Raw genomic sequence first — 20,548 nt, 5'->3', positions numbered from 1 at the left:
TTATTACAGTTATTGTACAGTATAACATTTTTATTCACCTCATTTTTCTTGTCTTTTTTAGATATAGATGAGTGTCATGTACTACATGGTATCTGCCGGAATGGACAATGTATCAACGAGAGAGGCTCATATAAGTGTGAATGCAATCCTGGCTACATTCCAGACGTGACTGGTACTTCTTGCATCGGTACGTTGGCAGTAAAGCCCCCACTAGTACCAGTTCCAGATGAGGGCCAGTCCCGTCGTTGTACTTAGATTAATGGTGTGGAAGAGACCATTCCATGGCTATTATCTCTGTAGTGCCTCTTCATTATTTTACCGCTATCAGTTCTGGATTGTATGAGCCCATCATTATAAGAACTGTTCTTTTCCTTCTAGATCTTGATGAATGTACTCAGTCTCCCAAACCCTGTAACTTTATCTGTAAAAATACTGATGGCAGTTTCCAGTGTTCCTGCCCTCGTGGCTACATTTTACAAGAGGATAGGAGAAGCTGTAAAGGTAATGTACAGTTTATGTATATAAATGGCATTTTACATGTTTGCCACTCCTTAGTCTATTTAATGATATAAACCATAGAGACACATAGGTCTGCATTGGAGCTGAATACACAAAATAGTAAGGAATTTTTAACCCCTTCCATACATTGGTCCTTACGGACCGCAGCATGGAAGGGGTTAAACGGCCGACACTCTGCTCCCGCTTGGCCATCCTGATGATAATTGTAACAGGGAAGGTGAGGAACGGGCGGGACGGGGGGAGCAATGCCCATACACGCCATCCGTATAATTGTGACAGGGTAGTGGTGGCTTGGGGGACGACACACGATTCTTTATACATTATACAAGGTTCTGATCCCCACAATCACAAACTGACCTCATTGGTCCTGGGCCGGTTAGTTAGGATCCCTGGCTGTGTGTTATAGCCGGGGTCTCAGCACTGCCACCATGTAGACATGTAGAGATGGTGACAGGTTGCTGCCATGACGAACCTGTACATAATGGTGGCTTAATGAGGTGCAGTCCATGACATACAGGTTCATCATGGTGGCTTAAGGGGTTTATCAAGGCTCTTTATTTACTTTTCCTTTAGATGCACTGGAAAATAGAAAATTGGTTGCAGAAGTATTCAGTCTTTAAACATGTACACGATGCAATACATATACACATGAGGGGTGAATAAATGGATTAAAGTGGGCCTGACAGCTAATATTTGCATTCTCCATGAACTAACAATGCTGGAGCATCTTTTCTCATAACTCTGTGTTGTGATATCCCTCTGTAATTCCTCCTAACATGTATGAATAAGTTGACAACTAGGTTTCACCATTTTACCTTTTCAATGAGGTATACATTCTGACATGAACATCTTATTTAAACCATACCCACCTGAATACTTATTTTTAGTTACTTTTATTTATTACTTAATACAAATTTATTTTCTTTATTATTTTTATATTTTCTATTCAGATCTTGATGAATGTGCAACCAAACAGCACAATTGTCAGTTTATTTGCGTCAACACCATTGGAGGATTTACATGCAAATGTCCACCGGGATTCACCCAGCATCATACTGCTTGTATTGGTAAGCGCACTTGAGAATGAAGTCTACTTTTAATTTCCTATGTTACTGTGTATACTAGTCCAACTACAACATATAACATTTAACTGAGTGTAATCATTTAGGTGCTGGTTCTTAGAAGAGTACATGATGTAATCTGTAGTGAAGGTAATCTTCTTACCGGTGACTGTATTTGTGACTGGTATTTTCTTACCAGAGACTTTCTTTGAGTTAAAACCTCCCTTCTGATGCTCAGCTGACACAGGACAGGAAGTCAGTTACTTCTCTATACATTCTTATGAGACTGACATTGAGGCTCCCATAGGAACACATAGAAAAACTGATTTCCTGTCCAAACATAAGATGCTTTGTTATGTGGAGAGGCAGAATGTGGGTCACATGACACAGCTGAGGATCAAAAGGGAGGTTTTAACTTGAATACAGTCACTGGTAAGAAAATTACCTTCAGTACAGTTTACATAATGCACCTTTCTAACAGGTCAGAGAATACATAAATTTTTGTGGGAGTGCTACTTTAAATGTCTGTTAATTTGTGATTCTACAGGTAAAACTCGAAAAATTAGAATATTGTGCAAAAGTCCATTTATTTCAGTAATGCAAATTAAAAGGAATTGCATTAATGCAGCTTAAAATTAGAATTTTGTGAAAAGGTTCAATATTCTAGGCTCAAAGTGTCAGTTAATTAATCCATACCCCCTGAGCAAAGGGTACCTGAGATTGTGACTTTGGGGTTTCATAAGCTGTAAGCCATAATCATCCAAATTATACCAAATAAAGGCTTGAAATATCTCGCTTTGCATGTAATGAGTCTATCTCATATGTTAGTTTCACCTTTTAAGTTGCATTACTGAAATAAATGAACTTTGCACGATATTCAAATTTTTCGAGTTTCACCTGTACATTTCAATGAGCAGTAATCTGGGATCACAGTTCTACTGTTCTGATTGTCATTGTTAGGTTATGTTCACACAGATTAAATATGATTCATATTCCATCACATAAAAAGGCTGTTTTACACATCGTAATACACGGTAAAAACGCCACCATCAGCTTCCCATTAATTTCAGTGGAAAAACGAGACCACGTGTACATGGTCATGTTTTTTACGTAGCTGTTAAATCCTTCAAAGGTATTTTAGCTGTGTTCCCTTTTAAAGTCAATGGGGAAGGACTGAAATAGCTGGCGGTATTTGGTGCATTTTGGGGGTGTTTCTGCTGCCAGTTTTCAGAGATAGATCAGCTCATTGATCCGCCACGGCTTTATATCACATGTATTTCATCTGCCGTGGATTTCACTCTTTGGTTAGGTTCACGCAGAGGATGTTGTCTGCAATAAACTCCTTTGCGTATCCCATGGCAGAAACCGCTGCGCTGCTTTTTCTACCATGGGTTTTTATGCGGACTCGCTCTAGGTTTAACTCCATGTCATGGCGCTAAAGCACGAGTAAGCTTCCTCTGCCGCTCTGTGAGGTGTCCGCATGGTAATCGCATCAAGAAAGAACCTGTACATTCTTGGTGCGGTCTTGAAAACTGTGCGGCAAAAACCCTCGGCCCGAACTTCCAATGGGAGGTGGTTTCAGCGCAGTTTCAGCCTGGTTTTTGCTACTAATTCTGCGCTGAGTCCCAAAATCCTCTGTGTGAAGCTATTCTTGCAATGCAGAGGATGAAATATGCTGCTACGTGCCAAAATTCACCACTTTAGGCTACTTTCACACTTGCGTTCAGAGAGGATCCGTCTGGTGTCTGCACAGACGGATCCGCTCCTATAATGCAGACGTTCGGATCCGTTCAGAACGGATCCGTCTGCATTATAGTTTAGAAAAAATTCTAAGTCTGAAAGTTGTTCAGACGGATCCGTCCAGACTTTACATTGAAAGTCAATGGGGGACGGATCTGTTTGAAAATTGAGCCATATGGTGTCAACTTCAAACGGATCCGTCCCCATTGATTTACATTGTAAGTCTGGACGGATCCGTTTGCCTCCGCACGGCCAGGCGGACACCCGAACGCTGCAAGTAGCGTTCGGGTGTCCGCCTGCTGAGCGGAGCGGAGGCTGAACGCCGCCAGACTGATGCATTCTCAGCGGATCCGCGTCCACTCAGAATGCATTGGTAGCTGGACCGATGCGTTCGGGGCCGCTTGTGAGACCCTTCAAACGGAGCTCACAAGCGGAGCCCCGACGCTAGTGTGAAAGTAGCCTATCTGCACAGTTTGGTCAGGTTGTGGATTTCGGCCAGATTCACTGAAGACTTTCTACATGTGGATTTATTCAATACTAAAAAAATACATAAGCATAAATATAGCAGCACTTTTGGAGTATCGACTGCTGCAATATTTATACTTATGTATTTTTTTGTATCGAATAAAGCTTATTTTTGATAAATTTGTGGAGGTATTTTTGTATTGGGTACAGTTTCTGATGGCGGCATGTGGAGGTTTTTCTGACTTATTAGCATTTTCTATGTCAGTGCACTCGCACTTAGGCCTCTTTCACACGACCGTTTTTTTTTTACGTTTGTGGGCTGTTTTTGCGTTCCGTATACGGAACCATTAATTTCAATGGTTCTGCAAAAAAAACGGAATGTACTCCGTATGCATTCCGTTTTCGTATTTCCGTTCCGTTGAAAGATAGAACATGTCTTATTATTGCCCGGAAATCACGTTCCGTGGCTCCATTCAAGTCAATGGGTCCGCAAAATAGAAAAAAAGGAACACATACGGAATGTACTCCGTATGTCTTCCGTATCCATTCCGTTTTTTGCGGAACCATCCGTGGAAAATGTTATGCCCAGCCCAATTTTTTCTATGTAGTTACTGTATACTGTATATGCCATACGGAAAAACGGAACGGAAACACAACGGAAAAAAAAAAAATACGGAACAAAGGATCCGTGAAAAACGGACTGCAAAATTTTGAAAAAGCCATACGGTCGTGTGAAAGAGGCCATATTAGTTTAATATGTTGAGAAAAATGTATTATGGATCCAGTGAAGAACAGGAAGCGCCGTATACCCTATGATTCCTATTTCATGTGCTGGATCTTACATGAGGTTTCATGTCAACAAGTTCTGGTTCATTAATTATTACAGTAAGAAGCCTGGTGGAATACCCCAGGGGCACACTTAGCACTCCATGGTAGCTTTCTTAGAAGTTATGTCACTCATTCCCTGTGCTTGGAAAACTGGAATCATGACATTTAAAGCCACAGAGAAGAGCAGGATATTCTCTAAGGAACTTCACTATAAAGTATAATCATTTCCTTATTACAAGTGTACAGATGTAGCATTTGTTATCCGGACAATCCACTTCCCATGCTGTTAAGGGTTCATTCAGACATCCGAAGTTCAGGGTCCACACCCGTTCTGCAATTTTGCGGAACGGGTGCGGACCCATTCATTTCAAAAGAGGGGCGCAAAAGATACAGATCACACACCGTTGTGCTATCCGCATCCATAGTTCCGTTCTGCGGCCCCTCAAAAAATATAGAGCATGTCCTATTCTTGCCCGCAATCACGGACATGAATAGGCATTTCTATCACAGGGCCGGCCATGTGCAGCCCGCAAAATGCGGAACGCACATGGCCGGCACCTGTGTTTTTCGGATCCGCAATTTGCAGATCCACAATTTGCAGACCGTAAAAGACTTGCACCATGGCTCTAGAGCAGCATACTACTACACCTACTATTGGCAGGCATAGTGAGCCATGATGCGATGTGCTAATGGCGTAGTATGATGGCTGACAAGATAACAAATGCTACATCTATACAGAACAGGTAACTAGGTAGCCTCATTAACAGCCAGCGGAACCAGCTTTAATTATATTGGACCCAAAAGGGGGTGGTTAGGTAGGTATAAAGAGGACCTGTCTCTCTCCTGACATATCTGCTTTAGTAAATACTTATATTCCCTATAATATAACAATTCTGCAGCATCCTTTCTAAGAATTCAGTTTGGTTCTGTTCCTCTGTTATTCCTGCTAACAGTGCTAACTGGTACGAGGTGTGTCACTGCACCCTCTCACACTGTCCAATCAGTGCTGCCAGTGTCAGACTGTGTAAGGACACACCTCTTTGGCAAGGCACATGGTCACACCCAGTTGCCAAGGTATTCATAAGTTTATTGAAGGAATAACAGAGGAATGGCATAACGCACTGTTATAAAAATATGCTCCAGAATTCTTATTTTATGGGTAATAAAATTGCTTACTAAAACAGACATGTCTGGGGTGGTGACAGGTTTGGTTAGTCTCTTAAAGACATGATGGCCTGGATATCTATATCTATTGGACCTCTTTAGATATTGTGTTCCTTTTATGCACCTATGCTACTTGACTTGGTCTGCATGTCTTTTATCCTGTTTTAGACTTTATAAGGATTGAGGTTTTGGGAATGTAGATGTCATTGTGTCCCTCATGAACATAGGGACAGTGCCTTTATTCAGCTGTTTTATGTGATAGCTTTCTGTTCATATTATTGCATCAATCTTTAAAAAAAGATCTAAAAGTGGATTTTCAATTTGACCATTGCCCTAGGAATACACCTGTATGAGCACATGAAGAGGGGGCGTCATTCTTATTCCGTGTGGTTGTGAGGTCCACTTGTCTGTCCAGCGTCTCATTTTTCCTCTTATATACTTTAGATAACAATGAGTGTGCCTCAGATGTGAGCTTATGTGGAGCTAAGGGCATATGCCAGAATACTCCAGGAAGTTATGCTTGTGACTGCCAGCGTGGATTTTCACTTGATCAGAGTGGAAATACGTGTGAAGGTATAGTAATTTCTCCATGACACAAATATATTTCCCCTAATCTACTTTACATATAATGCTATATACTACAGAAATTCATGTCTAGAACAAATAAAGTTATCATATTAAAGGCTATGTACACCTTCGGAGGCAAATTTTGTTTACGATTGCATATTACTCATTTTGGGCAAAAAATCTATTTTTCAATTGGTCTTTATTAAAAAAATATTGACTAGTTATGTCACAAAGGGTTAACTGTTTGTCTATCTGTGTTAATCCTACTTTTTACTTTCACGTTGTGCCGGTCATCTAATGACCCTTATCTCTAATTTACTAAGAGGTCATAAACACTTATCAGTAAGATAAGAACTGACCTTCCTATAATGAGTGTTTATAATGTCAGAGAACAGAGATGAGGAGCCGTCAGTTTAGCCGGCTGACCGCGCAGATAAAATTCAGATCCCTCTATTAGAGCATCCCAGTCCTGTACAGAAAAAAGGGCTTCATATTTGTAATAAAGACCAATTAAAAAAATTATTTTCAACTCAAAAAAGTACAATGCAGTAAAAAAGAAATTGCCACCAAAGGCCTACATATTTAGACTTGTACATAAAAATAAAGTTCAATTTCTAGTCACTGGCAGTCTTCAGAAACTATAAAAAAAAACTTTTGTAACAAAATCTTTGTTTATGCTTTTTTATTGCAGTTTTCTGCTGTTTATTTCTATGTGTCTTTTTGTAAGAAGCTTAACATTCTTCTATTTCTGGTTGGAAACCATCAATAAGCAGTCTAGCTTTTCTAATCCCACATTTACAAGTGTATATGTATTGAGAATACATTAGGGAGTACTATCACTACTAGCAGATGTTATCAGTGATTGATAGCATTTTCTGTGTAAGTGTGTACACATAGATAGCTGTCAGTCACTGATAGCTGTACACAGGGGAGGTGTTATCAATGATTGATAGTATACTCTGTGTAAGTGTGTATACATAGATAGCTGTCAGCCACTGATAGATGTACATGGCGGAGATGTTATCAGTGATTGATAGTATTCTCTGTGTAATTGTATATACAGAGTTAGCTGTCAGTCACTGATAGTTGTACACAGGGAAGGTGTTATCTGTGATTGATAGCATTCTCTATGTGTAAGTGTGTATACAGGGATAGCTGTCAGTCACTGATAGCTTTACATGGGGGCCGTCTCATCTGTGATTGATAGCATTCTCTGTGTAAATGTGTATGCAGAGATAACTGTCAGTCACTGATAATATGGACCATGTGTATAACTGAACTCAGGAACTTAAATTTAAATTACAAGTTTTTCTGAATCTTTTCCCACAAAACTATATTACAATCCACTCGGCTCCTCCTGCTCTATAATAGGATGCCTGCAGATTACACTGCATTTCGTGGTGACACTTTCTCGTTAACCATGTAGTTCTACTTATTCATGTGCAAATGAACGGAGCAACAGCAAGTGTACATAGCCTAAACAGAGATACCACACTATTAATAACATGTAAATAGAAACGATACTGCACACTGATGGTTTCCAGGTAGAAACAGGACTTTTTTCCACGTACTGTATAATGTAAAAACAAACTAAAAAAAAATAAAAAATTATCACAAAGATGGCAGATTGCTGGACATAAAGCCAATGTTATTCAATTGTGACTAACATCCCCACTAAGAAAATACTAATTTATGTCACCATGCCAATCATTGTGTTATAACAGTAGCCCTTAAATTATTATATATATAGTGCACTTTTTTCCTTTCTGATTTGACCTGTGTTATAACCACAAATCCCCCTTCTGTCCGGGCTCCAAAGTATCTTTCATTTGAGCCTTTACAAACAGCGCAGCATTATTTTAATATTGCCAATTCTAGAGGCTACCTAGGGCATGAGATCCTGAGCGGAGCACAGAAGCGACGTCCCTAACAGCTAGTTGGAAGAGGAGTTGGATCTTATTGTTACAATAGCCAAGAGAAACAGCACCGTTTATTTTGCTGGTGTAATAAGATGGTGGTTGGCACTTGCTGTAGTGTTGGTACCACCTTAAACGATATGGCTGCCAAAATATCATAAGTATTTGATTTGCACTTTTTTTTTTTGTTCATTATCTACAAATACAATAAATAGCTGTTCTACTAACATTTCATCTTATTTTTACATATTCTTTATAGTTCCTAAAAATACATAAAAAAATACATTATTTTTTTGTTAACCAGATGTGGATGAATGTGATGGAAGCCATCGCTGCCAGCATGGATGCCAGAACATCGTGGGTGGATATAGGTGTAGTTGTCCACAAGGCTATCTTCAACATTACCAGTGGAATCAGTGTGTGGGTGAGTATTCTTACTTGGGATTTTGATGTCATTGATATCAGTCTCAGCTGTAAAACATTTACTGAACTTTCCGTTTCTGATAGTGGAGCGAAAATACTAGTTGATCCAGTTATTTCTATATATTACAATGCCAGAGATGGGCAGGTCTGTTACAATATAATATTGGTATTTACAATAACAGGGTCTATGTTACCATTAGCATATGGCCAGGCATAATTAATATCGAACATTATCCTACATGCACTAAAGGTGCAGAACCTGCATATACTGTATCTCTTCCCCACTACCTCAGTTATAATACATGTTCTAAGCAGGAGTAGGAAACAGAAAGTCGAAAATCGCTTCCTTGATATATCCCTTTTTCTGAATTTGAAACTAAGTAAACCCTGTTAAAATTAAAGGGCTTGTCCAACGACAAGCACTTATGAGCACTAATAAGTGTCTGATTGGTGGGCATTGTTAGGGCCCCCGCCAATCACAAGAATGGGGGTACTGTGTTCCCCTGTTCGAATGGAGCGATAGTCACAAAAATGCAATGCTGCTCCATGTTGAACTGCTGGAGATAGCTATGTACAAGAGGTCAGATTCCCGCTGATCAGACTCTTATCCTCTATCTTGTGGAGAGGGGAAAAGTGTTTGAAGTGGGGCAACCCATTTAATGAATCTTTCCTGATATACAGTGCCCAGGTGAATAGTGGCACACAGTCAGTATATAAATAGTACACTTAGGGGGTCATTTACTATTCAGAAATACACCTATATTAGGCATATTTCTGGCGCAGATTGTGGCCGCAATCTGCAACTTTTCCCTACTCACGTGGGCGGGGAAGGGGACAGGCCGGCGCTGGATAGGCCAGTGCCTCTTTATAACCTCGGCAGATCCACAGCCAGCTATAGGGGTTAAGACCGGCGTCTACAACGCCAGTCTTAATAAAGGACCCCTTTAGTGCCTATGAAAATGATATAGTGTATGCACTGCCCAGATAGCACCATGTGGTTCCCAGGTGATTAATACCGTACAGTGACTTGTTCCCCCCTTCCCCGCTAATTTAACCACTTTATGTTACTTTCCCACTTTGCCCTTAAAGCACATCTGTCAGCAGCTTAGTACCTATGAAACTGGCTGACCTGTTACATGTGCGCTTGGCAGCTAAAGGCCTTATCAAGCCCTGCACTCCAGAATTCTGGCTTCAAAAAGGGGGTAAAAAAAGCTATTGGGACTTTTTGAGATTACTTGCACAAAAATGTGCGATTTTTGTGATTTAATATCACTCACTCCAGTTTTGAAAAATGGGTGTGATAAGCTATGTTAATAAAAAAGTCACACAAATGTCGCAAGTTAACTACATCTTGGGTGCTATAAAAACTGGAGAAAAATCGTTAGACACATTTAAAGATGCACCAAACTTATCAAACTATGTCTGATAAATTTGGTGCAAGCAAAGGCGAGACAGACCCAAGCTAAACTAAAAGATACATTTCTCCCATGGCATTTAAAGGGGTTGTGTCAAGTTTTTAAGTTATCCCCAATCCACAGGATAGGGGACAACTAGCTGATCACTGAGAGTCCAAATGCTGGGACCCCCACTGATCATGAGAATGGGAGCCCCATTCCCCCATTGTGATGAAGAGACTGGTTGCGCATGCGCCATGCGGCTCCATTCCTTATCTATGGGAGCACTGGAGATAACCAAGCACTGTACTCGTCTGTCTCTGATGCTCCCATAGTAAATGAACAGAGCATCAGTGCTCATGCATGACCTGCTACTCCATCAGAACCGCGTTCTCGTGATCAGTGGGGGGCCCAGTGGTTGAACCTCCGGCGAACAGCTACCGTACTTATCCCCTGTCCTGTGAAAAGGGGATAACTTAAAAAACTTGGCACAAACCCTTTAAATACCATGGGAGAAATGTATCATTTAGTTTAGCTTGAGTCTCTATCACCATTGCTTGCACCAAATTTATATATACATCTGATGTATGTTTCTGGAGGAGTTGAAGGAGATTTCTACAAGTCTTTGTATGGCCAGCTTTAGGTATGACTCCTCCAAATAATATCCACCCTGATAATTACCAGTACAATATACATCTTGTAAATCCAATATACCTATGCAGTAATATCTTCTTGGGTATTCAATCAATGAACCCTTTCAGTTTGTATTTGTCACTTGTAGGCCTATAGATTTCCCAGAGGCAGCAGTCTTATAACAAGAGTAGTCTATGATATAACTCCTTCACCCCCTTACCAGATTACTGCAATTATTATGTGGCTTGAGAAAAGTCACATTTATTTTGTTTAGTTGTAAACTAAACTAATCCCTGTGCCAATAATAGGAACTGTTCTTCTTTCATTGTAACATGTAATGCTAACAGATGTGTCTGTCATGCCATCGATAAGTGAAGACATGTGTGTCACCATGGCTTCCTTGGTAACTGTGTTTTTAGTAGGCATAGTAAGGCTATTTCCAGACAAATTACCACTCATTGATTATTCTTTCTGTTGTCTTCACGTAGTATTAATAACAGCCATATGACACTCATATCCTAGATTTGGAGCCCTTTAAAAAGCCTGTCTGGGATTTGGAAAAAAAGAAAAAGGTCTAGTTTTTTTTCCAGAAATAGCACCACTCTTGTCTGTGGGCAGTGTCTGGTATTTCAGCTCATTCTGTTACAAGTAAAAAGTGCCATGGTCCTTTTGATTAAGGCTAGTTGCTTACTAGCAGCATCGATCTGGGAGACTGTTTCGGCAGAGAACAGCCTACCGGATCACTCTGCCGGGCAGAGATCCGGCCGCACACCCGCAAATATGCCGAGAATCGGCCAGAAGAAACCCGTTGCACACAGCAGTTTTATTCCAGCCGATTCTCGGCATATTTTCCGGAATGCGTCCGGATCTCCACCGGCCACATTATAATGAATGGGGCTGGATCGCCACCGCTAGTGTGCAGCTAGCCTTAGGAAAATTTGGTGTCTTAACTCATAATCCCCGTCCTTTCTTGGCAGCTTACAACTTGTCACTAGCATTTTAACCTCTTTCTCTTGATAAGTCTGGGCATTTTGTAAGGACGTCTCTGAATGTAGGTGTAGACATTGTATCTGCAGGAGTAGGGAGTTAAATGGCCCTATATATATATATATATATATATATATATATATATGTGTGTGTGTGTCACCTCCCTGGAGTGCTATTAGGAGCATTAGTACTACATAAGTAGCACTGCCGACACTGAGTCAGAATTATATATTTTTATGTTAGTACTCCCCCCTGTGTCTGCCCACAAAGCACCTCTGTAATATATTAGGAGAACGAATGCGCTTGTGCTCTGAAGGCCCTCTCCATTATGTGTGTTTGGCTCAATGTGGGCACATAGCTGGGGACCATAAGACTAAGCTATCACAACTTAGCAGGAGCAGTACTATTCATGTAGCACTGCTCCTAATAGTATTCCAGGGAGGTGACAGATTAATGGACATCTGTCAGCAGATTTGTACCTATGACACCGTCTGACCTGTTACATCTGCACTTGGCAGCTGAAGGCATCTGTGTTGGTCCCATGTTCATATGTGCCGCATTGCTGAGAAAAATTAAGTTTTAATATATGCAAATGAGCCTCTAGGAGCATCGGGGGTGTTACCTTTATACCTAGAAGCTCTGCTATCGCTGCACTTTGATTGATAGGGTAAGACTTGATGATGTTTTCACTTCCTGCAGAGGGTGCGGCAGTTGCAGAGAGAGCAGAGCCTCTAGGTGTAACAACAACCCCTACATTGCTCCTAGAGGCTCATTTGCATATATTAGAACATCATTTTTCTCAGTAATGCGGGCACATATGAACATGGGACCAACACTGATGTCGTCAGCTGCCAAGTGCACATATAACAGGTCAGCCAATGTCATAGTAACAAATCTGCTGACAGATGTCCTTTAAGTATATATAAAAATAATGTCTTGCATTATCAAATGTAAACGTTTTTATCACAGATTTTCCTTATATTCTTTAACAAGCTTTGCTTCCATTTCTGTAGCCATAGTGGTATCCTTCTGATATGCAGCACTAGATTGGAAGATATATGCTCAATGCTCATGTTTCAGCAACTGTAATTTACCTGGTGTTCCCTTGCAGATGAGAACGAGTGCATGAGCAGTCAAATATGCGGAGGAGCCACATGTCACAACACCCTGGGGAGCTTTAAGTGCATATGTCCAACAGGATTTCAGTTTGAACATTTTGGAGGTTCTTGCCATGATATCAATGAGTGTGGTTCTTCCCAGGCTCCATGTAGCTTTGGCTGTTCCAATACAGAAGGAGGTTATGTGTGCGGCTGTCCACCAGGGTACTTCAGGGTAGGACAAGGGTAAGCATTGTTTCTTTTTTTTTACAAAGACCTAGAATGTTACCAATAATGAAGAAAAACAGCGCTTTAATTCATTTGTTCATGCAACATCTCAGCCTTTCTAAGTGTCCCGGATAACCTTTCACAGTCAGTAAGATGGAGATACTCAGGTCATTTTAGATACTCAAGCCATTCATTCTTTCTCTCTGGTCTCTTAAATGCAAGTACTGGGGTGTTCTTAAAGGGAATCTGTCACCAGTTTTATGGTGTCCTAAGGGCAGCATAAACTAGTGACACATCCCCTTAGCAAAATGCTGGGTTACTTTCTTTAATTGACCCAGCTGTTTTGCCATTTTGCCAAAATCTTGTATTGAACATCTCCAGTGCATAGTGAGGAATCCCGAATATCCATGAACTCCTGGTTCTTCCCACCCACCTGCTGCTGATTCATATGGAAAAGAAACTGTCAATCAGAGGCAGGTGGGCAGGGAGAGCCGTGAGCTCACGAATATGGGGACTCATTGGCATGTGCTAGAGCTGTTAGAACCTAGCAGCATAAAACTGGTGACAGATTCCCTTTAACACCACAGGATATAAAAAAACTGCTGCATGTTACTGGGCTGTACAGGAGACATTTACAAAATGACACCCTTTTTCTGACATCACTTCCTGCTCTGCTGCTATTGGCTGAAGCCGCACTACACTGACTTCCTGCTCTGCTCGGACTCTGCATGCACTTGTCCAAATGCAGGCTGCTGTTACGGACCTTGGAAACATATATTTGTGGAACTAATGAAAGAATGAATGGTATGTTACCCGGGCCGTCTTTAACTCGGGGCAAAAGGGGCAGCTTCCCCGGGCCCAGTTGCTCCTGGGGAGCCCAAGGCAGCTGCCTCTTGAGCCCCGCTGGCCACTAGAGGACATTTCATGGGTCCATCCTTTATTAACTAAGTAGCAGGACATGTAGGGCATATATGGGGGATGTCCCTGCACTTACTATTATTTCTGGGTGCCGCTGTTGCGCAGCTGTGGCCCCCTTTACATTTTCCTGAACACCAGAGAGGAGACATCAGCTTTTCTCACTGGGCTTTCCTTCTCCCTGGCTGTAGCGCTTTCCAATCGCAGCGCAGAACGTCACAGCCAGGGAGAAGGTGAGTTTATTTTTTTTCTCCCTGGCTGGGACATTCTGCGCTGCGAGAAGGAACGCCAACAGAGAAAAGCTGATGTCTCCTCCCTGGTATTCCGATGCTGTTACTTAGCATACAGTGCAGGAGAATGTAACGGAGGCCACAGCGGCGCAACGGAGCGGCACCCATGTATGCCCTACATATCCTGCTACTTAGTTAAGTATGGAACCATGAATGCGGCCGCGACACTTGTGCTCTCCCTCTTGCCCAGGGTCCAATCAATATTAAAGACGGCCCTCTATGTTACACAGCCATAGTGGCTCTATTTGAATAATTATGAAAATATGGCCAGAGTTTCACTTTAAAGGGGTTGTCTGAGCTATGTGAAAATATCTCCAGTACCACAAAATGTGATAAAACAGTAAAAGAACAAATACTTATACTACTGAGGCCAGTGATTGGCTCCAGCAGTCACATGGTGAATACAGCACGGTCACCACTGTAGCCTCTAAAAGGAAACTGGATGTAAAGCCCGAAATGATGGAGGACTGAGTGGTGAGTATAATTTATTTTATTGTGTTGTCACATTTAGGGGCACTGGGGCAATTTTCATATAACTCAGACAAGCACTTTAAGAACAGCTACAGATCTGATCAGATGCTATAGTGTGCTGAATGTTGAGGCAGAGACTTTCCTGCTGCTGGGAACAATTCTCAGAAACTGTTCTTGGCATAAAAAGCTTTTAGTGCCACCGCCCTTGGAACAAAGTGTGTAGAGTAAGGGTTATGTCACATGTGCTAGCATTTTCTCACTTCTTAGTTATTGTCCGTGCAAAGATGAAAAACTGTCTTGGGATTAGACAAACTTCATGTCCGAATCATGATTTAAGAGCGACTGTCATCCTTCTGCTTTTTGCACACACAGGAAGATTTACTAATCCGATAGATGGCGTAAACTTGATGATTTGGTGCAGGGATAGACACTTTTCACTGACTCTACATCAACTATTGGTTGTCTTAGTTTCTGATAGAATTTTATGCCAGAATTGTGGTGCAACATGATGCATATTTTGCCACCACCTTTCCTGTGAAGCCGCATCCCTTTTCCATTAATCCAAACCCCCTTCTCACACTAGGAGCAGATTTCTATAAACCTAGATGCGCCAAACTGCGCTACATTTAGGTTTAATTACGCCAAAATCTAGGTTCACTCACATTGGTAAATGTAGACCACAGTCTGTTGCTCCTTTCTTAAAAAATATTTAATTTGTCTTTCAATATTTTTTTGGCAATTTTTTGCATTATTTCCCCAACTGAACTGATTGGATCGAACAACAGTGTACCCAGCGTTAACCTCTTCATAATAGCAGCGTATACATCAGTATAGGAAATGGGGCAGAAATAAAAGGTAAAATGCTCAAATGAGGTTCATACATTATTTTTAAATTCACCAAAAATGTAACTTCATCCAGAATATAAAGGGAACCTGTCACTTCAGACAATAAGTAATAAAAAAATAAAAAAGTTTTTACAAATATAAAAAAAAAATACAAAAATTCAAATCACCCCCAGCCCCATAATAAAAATAAACAATAAAAAATAAAGATCATTTGCACCATAGCGTCCCAAAATTTCCATACTATTAAAATATAAACCTATTTCTCTTGTACAGATCTAACATTTTTGTAAATATTTTATTATATCTTTTCATGGGACAATACTGAAGATATGACACACAGGGGTGTACTCACTTTTGTTGCCCGTGGTTTAGACATTAATGGCTGTATGATGAGTTATTCTGAGGGCACACCAAATTTACACTGTTATACAAGCTGTACACTGACTAGTTTACATTGTATCAAAGTGTCAGATCTTCAGTGTTGTCCCATGAAAAGATAGAATAAAATATTTACAGCAAAAAATGAGCCATCACTGAGCTCCGTAGGTGTAATTGCAAAAAAAGTTATTAGGGTCAGAATATGGCAATGTAAAGAAAAAATAACCGTTTTTTACAATTTTTTTTTTTTTAAACATTAAAACACAGGAAACCTATATAAATATGGTATTACTGTAATCGTACTGACCCAGAGAATGAAGTTAACAGGTCATTTTTACCCCATAGGGAACGCTGTAAATATAAAACCCATAAAACTATGGCAAAACTGCATTTTTTCTGTTCCACCCCATATGGATTTTTTTTCCAGTTTCCCATTACATCGTATGTAATATTAAATGGTGCCATTAGAGAGTACAACTTGTCCCACAAAAACAATCTCTCATAAGGCTATATGGATAAAAAAAAAAAAATGTATGGCTCTGGGAAGGCAATGAGTAAATAATGAAAATGCAAAGATGAAAAATCGCAGGATCTTGAAGAGGTTTAAGTGAATTTTTTCCCCCCCATGTTCTACCCAGCTCCTACTGTTCTACCAGACACGTTCACGTTAAAAGGGTGTATGAGACCAATTATAGGAATGGGCTGGCAGAACACAGGGTTTCCATGAGTTATTACTCTTTTCCTTGAACCCTGGACATTTGTAGATTATAATCCACAAATAAAAAGGCGTTCACTCTCGAGGTATAATCATCAAAATTAATTTTGTTCTTTTAGACACTGTGTAACTGGAGCAGGAATGAGCAGAGTTCAGGATATGGCAACCAGTGGGGAAATAGATGACAACTCTTTATCCCCAGAAGCATGCTACGATTGTAAGATCAATGGCTATCCCAAAAGAGGGAGGAAACGGAGAAGTGCCAATGACACAGCTACAGAGGACGAGGTAATTATAACTTACTGTACAGACAGCATAAAAAGGAAAAAGTTTCTTAAAGGGGTTATCTCATTACAAAAATGTATCCCCTATCCACAGGATATAAGATAAGTGTCTAATCAGCAGAGTTCCAACTGCTAGGTCCTCTGCCATTCACTAGAATGAAGGCCTGTGTCCCCCCAGTCGTGTAGCAAGAACAGACTGGGCCCCATAGCAATTTTTTTTAATTAGACCACCCCCTCAGTAACCCTAATGCAGACCTCAGACAGAACAAACAATAAATAAAATACTCACCTCTCTTCTCCTCCGTGCAGCACTGCATCTAGGCACGCACGACAGTGTGACCTGACATCGCACAGCGTCAGGTCATAGTGCACTCCTATGCATACTATGTCCTGTCCTTAGTGCAGTGCAGGTACCTGGAGAAGAAGACCAGGGAGCAATGAGTAATACCAGTGCTAAGACTAGGAGCACCATACTCTCTGCTTCCTAGTCCCTGAAAATAAATCCATTTGTTCTTCTCCTGGGCCCCTTCTTGAGTTTGGGCCCCATAGCAGCTGCTTCCCTTGCTTCCTTGTTAGCTACATCCCTGGTTCCCCCATTTAAATGAAGCGGAGGATGCTGCCATTCCATCCAGGCAGTTTTACAGAGCAAAATGAAGCTATGGACACCCATGTGCATTGGGGTCATGTTTCCCCATTTGAATGAAACCAAGGACACGCATGTGCGCTGCTGCACAATTCAACTCTATGAACTACTGGAGACAGCTCCACAGAGCTGAATGAAGTGGCAGAAATGCATACCTGCCTGCCGCTCCATTCAAACGCGGAAACACGACCCCTGTTCATGTGACCATCCAGGGCCCCAGTGGTTGGACCCCCACCTACCAGACATATTTTTCTATGTAAATATTTAATATTTTTGAATTTTTTTTGTTATAGAATATGAACCATTTGTTTTTCTTGTAATTCTTAGGAGAAACTGGAGTTGGAATCCTTGGTTAACCTCGCAAGTTGGGATCTTGAAAAACCAGCAATTCTTTCTTTTAACATCTCCCATATAAACACCAGAGACCGTATTCTTGAGCTCACTCCAGCGCTCACAACTCTACAGCATCACAATAGATATGTAATAGACTCTGGAAACAAAGATGGCATATTTAGGCTCAACCAAAAAGATGGAATCAGTTACCTGCATCTGACCAAGAAGAAGCCAGTCCCTGGTGTTTATGACCTAGAGATTAGCAGTTTTCCTCTTTATAAGGAGAAAGAGCTTATCCAGCTTGAAGATAAACATGACAGAGACTACCTCACTGGTGAACTGGGTGACATTCTTAAAATGAAAATTAAGATCTTATTTCATTAATTCTCCAAACCAAAGAACAGCAAAAACCAAAGATTTATAAGTAGACATGAATGTTCCTTGCCCAATTTTCCTGATTTTCCATAATTTTGGTACAAACCTTTCATAAGTATGTTTTTATGAATAAAAAGCACTTTCTTCTCATGCCATATGCAAGGTACAGGATCATTATTCCAGCTCAACACAACCACTTTCTCAGGCTTCTTACATAGTATGTAGACTGAGCTACCTTCATATGGTGAATATGCCATTTTTAAACTTGGGGACTTTTTTGGGGAATGGAATTTGACCTTTGATGCTGAAATGGTTGACAGTTTCAGCAGAGGTACATGAAGTTGTTTTTGTGTTGGACTTCTCCGGTTTGAAAGTTCAGTTTTCCATGCCACCTAAGCTCACCAGAAATTTATGATACCCTTTTGGTGCTAGTAACTCTTTCAAAAACATTTTGTATGAATGCACTGTAATATGTACACATTTTAGAAGTCAACCAATATTCTGTCTAAAATTTACAAAATCAACCAAAGTTAGCTATAGTTTATCTCAATTATCTCTATATGTCAGGTAAATGACGTGTGTATACTGTAATCAAGCTTTTATTTATCCTTGGAGCAATTGTAAACTAGATATGAAATCTAAAATGGTTTTAGGTTTTTTATTTTAAACGGTGCTTATAAAGACCAACTACTTGTATAAAGAAGCCTAGTGGTGCCATTTCTGAAACTAGGTGAATGCACTGAGGTCAGATGACCATATAGGATTATCAAAGAAAGTTCAGTGCCATCTTACAATATATGACATACATTGCACATTGTAAGTACCCAGCGTCATAGATGCCACAATAAAACAGTTTTTCTTTTGTCGCATATTTGTTACATTGTTCAATCAAACCAAAGTAGTTATGTTACAATATAGTGTTAAAATCATACATCTATTACTGTATGTTTAGTTTCATGTTGGCGGGAGGACCAAGACAGTATGCTTTCCTGTAATGCCCTGTGGTACTCAGTTTTACATAACTAAAGTGAAACATCTGTTTTTCATCTGTGTAAAGAAAGTAAAAGAAAACTATTCATTTTACAAAATAAATCAGCAGGCAACTCACTGCTGTAAATGTTATAATGTGAATGGCTGAGGTTGATTCTTATGGTGTCCTTCAAGTATTTTTCTATGTTACATTAAGGCATCCCCAATGGATTTTCGTGCAGAAAAAAAGCAGTATAATACAGTACCAGCAAAGTGAATGAGATTTGAGAAATGTCATGTACACTAAGATTTTTCTTTTTTTTCTGTGCAGAAATTGACCTGCTGTGCGGATTTTGAAATCCTCAGCATGTTAACGGTTTCTGCTAAATTAATCCTTTGCAAAGCAAAGGGTGAGATCTGGGGCAAAACTGCATCAAAATCGGCAACAAGATCCGCAAGTAACACATGTGGATTTTGGTGCGGAAACGCAGAGAAATCTGCACGAAAATCCACACAAAATTCCGGTTTTGAAACTAGGAATATCAATCTTTTTTCATCTTTTATTTACTGGCTAACACGGAACAAATATATATATGTTTTGAAACCTGCACCCATGTACATGTAGCCGAATATAGGTTTCTGTCTCCATAAGGAAATGTGTCATCAGAAAATGACCTGTTGTTTAATTCAGGTTTTTATGTTTAACATATTTTTAAAGACTTTATAATGATGTTAGTTTTAATTTTCCATGTCAATATCTATATTTAAACAAAGGCCATAAAATCCTGCAGTTTTCGCACTAGCCACTAAGCCTAATAATAGGCGCCAATTCTTGGTCTGTACAGAGCACTTTACAGCAGTTACCTGCTTATCTGTCATTCTAATCTTGCCTGTAGTGATATCACCTCTGTGTATAGATAAGACAGTATCCACCATTCACGCTTATATATTCTTTCCATGTACAAAAACCTCTGTACAGGGTACAGAGCATGCCGAGAAAACTCTCCCATAGAAGTCAACGAGGTCCCCTCCAGACCACTGTGATTATGGCCCATGTTGCTTCCATAAAGCAATTTTCTTAATGCTCTCTAAATGCTGTTAAAAAAAGACTCAGGCAAGATGGCCGCCCCCATAATAATGTTCAGGAAACAGAATAAATAATGTGTAAATCTGCAATCAGAAAAATAAAAACACATTAGAAAAAAAGGATATGTGTTACTATTTGGTTTTAGCTGGCAGATAAAAGTTTTGGTGACACATTTCCTTTAAGCCTGGAGTAAAATTGCTAAATATATCACGCTAAACCT

At 40.2% G+C, this 20,548-nt stretch overlaps 1 protein-coding gene across 1 annotated transcript in view; it reads left to right on the top strand.

Moving 5' to 3' along the window:
* The window catches only part of FBN1 (fibrillin 1), a 261,436-nt gene extending 242,033 nt beyond the window's left edge, over positions 1–19,403 (top strand). Inside the window, exons 59-66 of the mRNA XM_040414001.1 lie at positions 62–187; positions 379–501; positions 1,470–1,586; positions 6,222–6,350; positions 8,565–8,684; positions 12,809–13,040; positions 16,757–16,925; positions 17,892–19,403. Coding sequence (XP_040269935.1) covers positions 62–187; positions 379–501; positions 1,470–1,586; positions 6,222–6,350; positions 8,565–8,684; positions 12,809–13,040; positions 16,757–16,925; positions 17,892–18,281 — 1,406 coding nt within the window. The 3' untranslated portion in view covers positions 18,282–19,403. The remainder of the gene's footprint in view (positions 1–61; positions 188–378; positions 502–1,469; positions 1,587–6,221; positions 6,351–8,564; positions 8,685–12,808; positions 13,041–16,756; positions 16,926–17,891) is intronic.
* The last annotated feature ends 1,145 nt before the right edge of the window (positions 19,404–20,548 follow it).

Source organism: Bufo bufo, chromosome 1 (assembly GCF_905171765.1).
Source record: "Bufo bufo chromosome 1, aBufBuf1.1, whole genome shotgun sequence".
In the NCBI taxonomy this organism is placed as follows: Eukaryota; Metazoa; Chordata; class Amphibia; order Anura; family Bufonidae; genus Bufo; species Bufo bufo.
This window is presented reverse-complemented; position numbering and strand designations above follow the sequence as displayed.